Consider the following 10,065-nt stretch of genomic DNA (forward strand, 5'->3'; position numbering starts at 1 on the left):
TATTAAAATAACCTATTTACTAATCTTAAACATATTGTTTCTGAATTAGTAAAAGTGGATTCTACTTTGGTATCGGTTCATCGGCTAGATTGCAGTTGGCTATGGAAAATTTGTCAATAAATATTTTTATTGTGTCTCTTTGTGATTGTTGTTTTATATATTATAACTTTTTTGTTTATTTTGTTTTTTTTTTTGCCAAAATTAATTATGTACTCGTTTGTTGGCTAATCAGCGAACTTTCCAGCACTGAAAATAACATCGCATGCATTGATATATCGGAATCGTTGGTGTATATGTGTATACCCCATACCTAGCGGCAGCGGCGTTTTCGTTGTGTCAAAACAACAAAGCATAGGCAACAAAAAACGAATCAACGAACAAGAAGAAAAAAAAACGGCGAAGAACGTAAAGCCAACAACGAAATTCATACGCATTTATTAATTTGCGCTGTACTAACACGCATATGCGGCAGCCGCAACATATAACTTTTGCCCAGGGATCATCAGCACTTGACACTGTGTTCAAAAACATTGTGATTTGATAAACAACATAAGCGAACGCCGCCAACGCGATGAAAATCACCGTCACCACCACCGATGATAAGCTTTTCTTTCTAGATGTTGCCGAAGATTTAGAGCTGGAAAATCTGAAGGCACTCTGCGCCATGGAAATTGGTTCTGAAGTTACCCAAATTATGGTACTCTTCAATGGCCGCGAGTTGACCAACGATAAGCATACGCTTCAGCAGTTCGGTGTGCGCGACGGTGACTGCATAATGCTGCAGCGACGTAGAAGCAATGCCAATCGTACAGGTGAGTTAGAATCATCAACCCTCAGGTCCAATTTCAACTCTGACTAACAAGATGCGCGCGTTGCGTTAAACAGTTAAAGTGGGTCATTGCACGCGCTCTAGGCCAGTGCTCCTGGTCAGCGCTGCATTATTGAAATCACTATGTGTGTGTGTGTGAATTGTTTTTGGAATATAAGAATCTTTAATTTAAAAATAAATGTGTTTTTTTTTTGTCTTTACACATTACTCAGTCTATACTATATAAAATTATTGTGTTGAGCTTTTTTGCACATTCCAAAATTAAAAGACAAGAAACTGCAAACGCAGCACAGCTAAATTCACACACATGCACATATATACACACAGTCACACACGCTTGCATGCATGCCTGGACATGCATGTGCACATGTAAATGTAAATGTTGATCTGATTTTGATAATTCACTTGCACCGCTATTATCGATATGCATTTAAACATAGATAATCGAATGCACACACAGGCACGCACACACGCTCACATATCTAGCTGCAGACGTTTCGCATGACCCCATGCGCGTTTGGCCTTGTCTAACATGCGCGTACATATGCATAAGTGTGTATGTAAGTATGTGTACATACATTGTCCGAATACTTAACTTTTTTTGTGTTTGCGTGGGCGCGCGCAATTTGCAATCTTTTTTGAATTATCTGTTGCTTGTGTTTTAATTTTTTACTTTGGTTTTTTTTTGCCTGCACCTGAAGCGTAGGCGTTTTTTGCATACGTATACATAGACTGGGGCATATTGTTTTCTTTTATAGGGTCGTAAAAATTTTTCTGAATTGTTTATTTCTGTAATTGCAATGGTTCGATTTCATTGGTAAAATCATATTTATTTTTATGAATCAGGAAAAATATGCAGAAATGAACAATCGTATTTAAATATATATAGTATGTATGACCAATGCATATATATATATATATATATATATATATATATATATATATATATATATATATATATATATATATATATATATATATAAATATCTTAGACTGAATCGGTCGAAACAAATGTTAAGCTATAATTGATCAATCTTTTCGATTGTTTTTTTAGGTGCCAATAATCCATCGATCACCCATTTGGATTTTAGCAGCATTGCTGTGCCCGGGACGAGTACAACAGGTGGCAGTCCGCCCACACAGGTCGCTGGAGCGACCGGGAGTACGCTCAGTATGCAGCAGCAATTGCAACAGCATTTAGAGCAGCAGCAACAGCAGCAACATCTCTCCGATGTGCCCATGACAGATGATTTCAATGTTAACTTTGACGATGATCCGGCGACGGTGCGTCAAATGTTTTTGTCCAGTCCAGAGACATTGGCTTTGCTCCGCCAGTACAATACCCGTCTGGCTGAGGCCTTGGACTCGGGTGATTCGGAAACGTTTGCGAGAGTGCTGCGTGAGCATATAGCAGAGCGCAAGCGTCGCAATGAGCAACGCATGCGCATGCTCAGCGCGGATCCATTTGACGAGGAGACACAGCGGCTCATTGCCGAGGAGATCAAGCAGAAAAATATCCAGGATAATATGGCTGCGGCGATTGAATACAATCCGGAAATTTTTGGCACAGTCACAATGCTGTGAGTCCCGTTTTACTTGTATTTATCTATTTGTATTTATTTTCCAATATTATTATAGCTACATTAACTGCAAGGTGAACGGAACGCCCGTCAAGGCGTTCGTTGACTCTGGCGCACAGACGACAATCATGAGCAAGGGCTGTGCGGAGCGTTGTCATGTGAATCGTCTCATCGATACGCGCTGGAATGGCATTGCCAAGGGTGTTGGAACACAGCCCATTCTGGGTCGCATCCATATGGTCCAGTTGCAGATTGAGAATGATCATTTGACGTCCAGTTTTACGGTGTTGGGCCAACAGCCCATGGACATGCTCTTGGGCCTGGACATGCTCAAGCGGCATCAGGTGAGTCATGTGGCTCTAGTCGCTCGACAACTGTGCTCTCTCTTTCCCTCTCGTTCTATATATATATATCTTTCTCTCTCTTTTTGATTGCAGTGCCTTATTGACTTGCAACGAAATTTGTTGATCATTGGCACCACTGGTACCACAACACCGTTTTTACCCGAAAGCGAGTTGCCCGCCTGTGCTCGCCTCACTGGTAATCCAGAGGATAGCGAGCAGCAGGCTATCGACAAGGCCATTGAGCAGAGCAAGCGGGAAGGCGGCGGTGCCAGCACCAGCAGAAGTGCCACAGCTACTGCCACAGCCACTGCCACGGCTACTACCAGCACTGGCAGCGGCGCCACCTTTGATATAAGCAATATTAACTCAATACAGCCGTTGGATAGTTTTACGGAACAGGATGTTAGTGAATTGATGCAATTGGGCTATCCGCGAGGCGATGTGCTCACCGTGTTGAGGCTGTGCAATGGCAACAAGGCCGTTGCCAGCTCAATGCTCCTTAGCCGCAATGCCGCCGCTGGCGGCGGTGCACTTAGCTGAACGTTGGTTCCCTGGCGTCAGCAACTGCTCCTATTTTACTGCTCTGGGATCAATCAAAACCATTTTGCAATACTGGAACCACCACCACCACTACGAACTCAATCCGATATAACTTAACATCTTTTGCGAATTCGAATTAAGAGTTCATTTTCTCAAACTAAAATCAATTTTATGAACTTTTTACATCTCTTTGTACAATAGCTAATTAATCGAGGAATTGCGATGATTTATAATTTCTTATCAATTTTATTTAGACCTAATAACCAGAATGGAATGGGCCCTGCAACCAAAAACCTTTTTTGGAACGTATTGCAAACTAAGCCTACAAATAGATTTATATACAGACCCTGTAATACACAGACACACACACACATACACACACACACACATACACACATACAAGTGCACACTTTTTACACATCTAGGTACATATAGTAATATATGTATATATTCATATATACACGATTTGAGCTAGTATTAAGACTATAATCATATAATGTATGTGAGAAGTGGAATGGTTAAATAAAGTGAATTGTTTTTGGATTGGATTGGAATGAAAAGGCTGAACATTTTGAATGTCGGCTTCCGTGATTGGTAGGATATATCTCTATGTTCAGATAGCTGCGCCTGGAACCTAAAAAGCTCTAATGTGCGAGTGAGCATTGTAGCTTCAGCGAGGTGATTCATCACATTCTTGATCGATGAGCTCATTATCGTAGCGTTTGAGCTAGGAAATGAAACGAACCAGTTAACATAATCCTTTTTCTATGACTATAAAGTCCTTTGGCTGATTATTTGTTTCAAGTCTGTGAAAAACTAATTGGAAGCAGCGGCTTGTGTGGTTGTTGGACAATTTGTTTTAAATTTTATTTATTTATAAATGTATAAGCCATAGGCACGTACATACATGTGCACATATATATATATATATAGACATTCTAGTTAGCAGTCTGCCGCGCCAGCGATGCATTGTAAAAAGGAATTGATCATTGGCGCACAACTGTGTTGCAATGAATGTGCCACCTGCTTCGGAACTTTGTGTACTATTGTTGATTTTTAAGGTGTATAGGTTCACAGAGATACCCACACACACACACACACACACACGCACGCGTGTTCATATATACATGTATAGATATAAATATATTATACATATACGTATAATGTACATTATAATTTATTAATTGTTCTTTTCTTTCTTTTTTTTTAATGCTGGGTGTTGTTGCTTTAGGTCGAATTGGGTTCTTTCTATAATTTTCTTTTCATCTACTCTTCTTCGTCGTCGTCATCATCATCGCCATCGTTGGCGCGCAAGGAAGTGTTTTTGTGGTTAAACTCCTTTTCGGGATCAAATTGCATACCCTCCTGATCGGCAGCATCCTCTTCATCATCATCGCCAGCCACTTGCGCATTCTCAGCCTCGGCACGCTCCAGACGACGCGCCAGATCGGCCTCGTCAATGGCCGTAACCAGTTTGGGTGCCATGATTACCTTAAACTCGCCTTCAAACTCAATTATCTTGGCGCGTATACTCTCAATGGCCACCTCCAGGGCCTTAAGTCCGTCTGTCTTCTTTGTGGTGGCAGTGGTCATTACATAGCTGTTGGACGATATCAGAAAGTAATCAGTGTAAGCAACTTTGTTAAGATCACACTTGACTTACAGCGGTGGCGCTATGAGATTAATTCGAATGGGCAGCTCTTCTGTGCTCAGCTCCAGACCTTTGCTGAGCGAAGCTTTGACTGCATCGATACCCTCGTAGCCGTAGCATGAGCATTCAATATCCGCGCGTATTTTAACTGTTGGCGAAACAAGTTTACGTTTGATGTTGCTAAGTAGCACCTCCTTGGTCTCGGCATCCAGATTGCATTCATCGAAGACAGATGCGTCGGTCACCGATTGCTTAAAGATGTCATATGCGACCGTTTTGCTGTTGTATTTCTTTTCGAAATACCAGGCCGTCTTCTGGTAGAGTTCCTCAAGCTTCTCGCTGCTATCGTAGCCCAAAATATCAGCCACATGACGCAACAGGGAGTTAATTGCCTTTGCTTTTGCAAATCTCTCGGTGCATTTCTCCACATCTTCTGGTGAGACACGACGCTTGGAGAGATCAATGTAGCCTTTTTCCTTATCTACACGAATGACAACCACTGGCTCCGTTTTGCCCACGCGGATCAATTTGTTGATGGATCGAATACGACGACGAGACAACTCCGACAGCAAGATCATGCCCTCAATGTTGTTGTACTCTAGTAAATGGACGTAAGCGCCCATTTCGGCAATTGAGAGCACGTTTACCATGACGACATCTTCAATCTCCGGATATTTTTCGTTGTAGAAACGCGACGTTAATGCCATTTTTAATGCGTTTGAGTGCTTATTGTATTCAGATTGATTATAAGTGCAAACTGAAGAGAAAATGCCAACAAAATTGCAGCAAAAACGTGTACAATTCGGCCGAAACAAGGCGTAAGAAGAAGCAGGCGAGCGGCAACAGTGCTGTATAATGTCAAATGGGGCGAGTTTCTAACGGCGAATTTGCATCGATATATCGATAGAAATTGTACCTTTCATCTGTCAGCTTGTCAATCAGACAAATATATGTGATGCGCATTATTTGTATCATTTAAAATATCAAGGTTTTAAGATAAATCATAATATAATGTTATAAAGAGATGTTAAGGCAAGCCAATGATGTTGATTTTTTTTTTGCCGTGTTAAGTGTTGAGAAATGCAAATGGTACCTTCGGCGAATTGGCAAGTGTTGCTTGTAAATGCACCCGGGTGTTATTTCAAACTACAAGAATTGTCTTTTATTGTGAAGCCTTCGAAAAATTGATTCATTTTATGTTAATATATTGAAGCAATTTTATAAAAATGTTAGCAATTTGAACTAGTGGGTGTTTTCCCCAGCGCCTCCAGCATTAAGTGTGTACACACTGGAGCGCGTGCACACGGCGACAATCTTGGTAGTCAGTCTGCGGATTGCAGCGAATTCGCTCATTTGAAAAAAATAAAACATGGCTGGAAGAGGTGGTTATGAACACGCTAGGTAAATATTATTAAATAATTAAAGAACTGTGCTGGCCAGCTCGCCGAAATTGTGTTAAATTGGTGCAAGTGCGTTCGCCGTGTATGTATCAGCAAGTGCAAAAGTGATCCAATGTATAATAATGCACGCGGTTTAAGCAAAAGTCAAGCAACACGCACACACACGAAACAAACACACTCACGCACACACAAACCCTAAAAATGTATATGCATACATACGTGCGGCGGGTGTGTGTGTGTGTGTGTGTACGCGCAAGTGTGCGTGTTTTTTTTCTTCTACATTTCTTTTTCATTGCTATTTTTTTTTCGGGCGATTTGCTGCGCTGTCGCCCGTTGGCCGACGTCGCTGTCGACGCCGACGTCGGCGGTACGCGATTTGCCTTTGGCGTTTAACTACCAAAGTAGAAGCTGGGCCAACGTCAGCGCCAGCGCCAACTATAGCGACAGCGCCAGCGTCAGCGCCGCCTTCGATAGTTACGGAAAACTTTAAATAGATGGCCAGATTCATAGGCGAATTTCTGCAGCTTTTTGCCGCAAAATAATTGAAAGCGCGCGCCTTTTTTTCGGTGTGTTTTTGTTTTTATTACAGTATTGTCTCCTTTTATTTACCAAGCCGCACCGCTTGGTCCGCTTTGTTATTGTTGATGTTTGCTTGTAATTCGAGCGGCAACTGTTTTTGTTTTATTGCAATGCGTTCGGTTTCGGCTCCGGTTCGGTCACACGTGCGTCGACGTCGCGACGCAGCCGGACCGGCACATATTGTTGTTGTGGTTGCTGGCTGTTTTTCTTATTTTTTTAAATTCTTTTTCTTTTTTTTTTACTGTATATCGCCTACTAACCGCTATTTTCGTGTTTATGTCTTATTTCATTTTAGAGGTGGCTTTGGAGGAGAGCGTCATGTGAAGCAATTGCCAACGGAACCGCCTTTTATTGCGTACGTGGGCAAATTGCCACAGGGTCTCGTACAGGGCGATGTTATGAAAATATTTAATGATTTCGAGGTGAAACACGTGCGACTAGTAAAGGATCGCGAAACGGATCAGTTCAAGGGTTTTTGCTATGTGGAGTTCGAGACACTTGATAACTTGGAGCGAGCTCTTGAATGCGATGGACGAATCAAATTGGATGATCTTTCGGACCCGCTGAAGATAGATATAGCAGATCGCAAGAAAAATGATCGGTAAGTTCCAAGTCCATCACATAATAGATAATATAAAGATATTTATATATACATATATACGTTTGATCTAATCTCTGATATCTTGTTATATATAGCCCGGGTGGCGGCAATGGCGGCGGCATGAATCGCGATGGTCGGGATGGGTTCCAAAAGCGCGGACCACCGCGTCAGGGCGGCACCAGTCAATCGTATAGCCGAGGCGGCCCTGGCACCGGCGGTGGTCGTGAGGCCGGCGGCGGCTCTGGTAATCGCGGCGATAGTAGAGGTTCGTACAATGATAATTATGGTGGTCACAGTGATAGAAGTCGTGGCGGCGCCAGCTCCGGCATGAATAGAGGATACAATGGTAAAGCATTTTTATCTGCCACGCAAGTGCAACCTACTACAACCTCCAACCAATACGTAGATGCATATTCGTAGTCCTCAACCAAAATGTACCAACAAAATTGTAGTTGATTGCAAATTTGCCAAATTCGAATTCGCATGGACAACAAAACAAACAGTTTAAAACAAACAAACAAAACAAAACAAACCCAGATACAAACCACATGCTAAGCGTGACATTTGATGCGGTATTCAACATCTGCATATTCCCACCTCTTATCTATCTCTTCGACTATCCCATGCACACATTTTGTTTGCCTAGCCTTAGTAAAAACCCTTTTTGTTTTTCTGGCTTTTCCGATTTATAGTTTTCTTAAAAATTATGCTGGAATTGTTGGTTGTCAGCCAAAGCGAAAACCGAAATATTACAGACATTAGTTTATTGTTTAATTTTTTTAATATTCATTTGCTTTCGTATACTTTGCTTCTTTTTATTTCGCTTTATTTTTTGGGCGTTGTCCGTCTTCCATTGCCCTAAACTTGGCTGTATGCCGGAGCGTCTTTACCTTTTTACCTTTTACCCTTGCGTTTGCTTCTTTTTGTTCTGTATGTAAACCTTATTTGAAAATTTCTTGCATCTAGTATATTTATTTATTTATTGCGTAGTCGGACTCTCCTTATTATGATTTGAAAATGATTTTGTATGCAAATTGTAGCACGCTTCAAATTAGTAGTAATTAAATAAACTCAGCTCGCATGCTGCTTGATTCGTACCATGGCTCAATTCGTAGTGTAATACTAGGCTATATAGACGGCCCGTATCACAATAATTAATTGATGCCAGCATATAATTATAATAATAATAATAATAGATAACAAATAGTATATATGCAGATATATATATATTGCTATGGTGTATTTAATATGTTAATGTTATTTGCAGATCGCCCGGCTAATCGCGGCCGTTATGGTAACTTTAACAATGACGAGAGATTCGATCGCAATCAGGATCGGGATCGTGGGCAGCGCGAGGGCAGTTATGGAAATCAGTCGCGCGATGGCGATCGATACAACAATTTCAGCCGGCATCGTGATCGTGAGCGCACCCACTACAATCCCAACCAGCAGCAGGAACGTCCCAGCGGCGTTGCAATGGGCGCCATCGGTAACAATTCAATTATGCCTGGACCAAATTCCAAGATTGCTGATACTGAATTTCACATTGCAGATGATACGGAGCGGCCACGCCTGCAGCTAAAGCCGCGAACTATTGCGGCGCCTATCAATGCGGTGGCCGAAACCAAACAATCGGCATCCATTTTTGGCAATGCCAAGCCGCGGGAGGAGAAACTGAAGGAGCTGCAACAGAATGTCAATCACAATGGCGATAACTAGGCGGCTCTGAAATCTTTAAATATGCCTAAATGATATTTAAACAAAGTAAAAAGCAAAAAACATAAAGCAAAAGAAAATAAGAGACAAGTTAATGGAAATGATAGAGGCATATATCATTGGTGTGAGAGAGCGGCGTGCATATATATGAAGAGAAGCGGAAGAGGAGATGGAAGCAAAAGCAAAAACAATACAAAATATAATTAATAACTATGCTATATATACTATGCTATATATATATATTATATAAAAAGCTATGTACTATGCAAACAATACACATAAACAACATACTTGGCTGGCGCCCTCCCCTGTCAGCCAAAACAACAAAGCAACTTAACAAACAACAAAACAACCAAGAAAAAGGAAACAAACAAATGGAATCACAGCAAAGCAAACAATACGACAAAATAACTTTCTAACTTCATGAGTGTTCGTTGGAACAACAGCAACAGAAACCACAACAACAACAACAACAACTGCAATGGAAAGTCTTTAAATGTTAGTCTGTAAGCAGCGGTAAAGTTAGAGCCGTGCATATAGCTATACGATGTACAGTATAGCTCAGATATGCGCGCTGCTATTTGTTAGTTAAGTAATGCATATGTAAACCAACAAAACAAAATATAAAAAACGTTCTACCAATTAAGCAAAAAACAAAAGAAAACAAAAAACAGCAAAAACTAAGAAAAAAATGAAAAACGACAAAAAACAAAACAAAACAAACTAAATTTTGACAAGCGTTCAGCGTTAGCAAGCAGGCAAGGCAATTTATACAGTTTATATAGCAAAAATACAAGAAAATACTAAAAAAACGAAAAATATTTA

The 10,065-nt window shown here is 41.0% G+C and overlaps 3 protein-coding genes across 5 annotated transcripts; 2 read left to right on the plus strand and 1 right to left on the minus strand.

Moving 5' to 3' along the window:
* Positions 1–161: 161 nt before the first annotated feature.
* Positions 162–3,847, plus strand: LOC111596774 (protein DDI1 homolog 2). The gene is made up of 4 exons (XM_023311124.2): positions 162–812; positions 1,884–2,409; positions 2,468–2,753; positions 2,847–3,847. The coding sequence occupies exons 1-4, from the start codon at positions 572–574 to the stop codon at positions 3,291–3,293; spliced, it is 1,500 nt and encodes a 499-aa protein (XP_023166892.1). The 5' UTR covers positions 162–571; the 3' UTR covers positions 3,294–3,847.
* A 594-nt stretch (positions 3,848–4,441) lies between these two features.
* LOC111596814 (eukaryotic translation initiation factor 2 subunit 1) lies at positions 4,442–5,801 on the minus strand. The gene is made up of 2 exons (XM_023311182.2): positions 4,957–5,801; positions 4,442–4,893 (listed from the first exon to the last, which is right to left on the minus strand). The coding sequence occupies exons 1-2, from the start codon at positions 5,649–5,651 to the stop codon at positions 4,560–4,562; spliced, it is 1,029 nt and encodes a 342-aa protein (XP_023166950.2). The 5' UTR covers positions 5,652–5,801; the 3' UTR covers positions 4,442–4,559.
* Positions 5,802–6,218: 417 nt separating this feature from the next.
* Positions 6,219–9,765, plus strand: LOC111596813 (eukaryotic translation initiation factor 4H). 3 transcript variants are annotated; one of them, XM_023311181.2, is made up of 5 exons: positions 6,237–6,345; positions 7,219–7,524; positions 7,620–7,789; positions 8,792–9,013; positions 9,077–9,765. In XM_023311181.2, exons 1-5 carry the CDS (start codon positions 6,314–6,316, stop codon positions 9,241–9,243), a joined length of 897 nt encoding a protein of 298 aa, XP_023166949.1. In that variant the 5' UTR covers positions 6,237–6,313; the 3' UTR covers positions 9,244–9,765. The 3 variants fall into 3 exon arrangements, with proteins under 3 accessions (XP_023166947.1, XP_023166948.1, XP_023166949.1); XM_023311179.2 differs by having other exon boundaries at positions 6,219–6,345; positions 7,620–7,870; positions 8,792–9,765; XM_023311180.2 differs by having other exon boundaries at positions 6,227–6,345; positions 8,792–9,765.
* Positions 9,766–10,065: the final 300 nt, after the last annotated feature.

This window comes from Drosophila hydei, unplaced genomic scaffold (assembly GCF_003285905.1).
Source record: "Drosophila hydei strain 15085-1641.00,03,60 unplaced genomic scaffold, DhydRS2 tig00000339-arrow-arrow-pilon, whole genome shotgun sequence".
Classification (NCBI taxonomy): Eukaryota; Metazoa; Arthropoda; class Insecta; order Diptera; family Drosophilidae; genus Drosophila; species Drosophila hydei.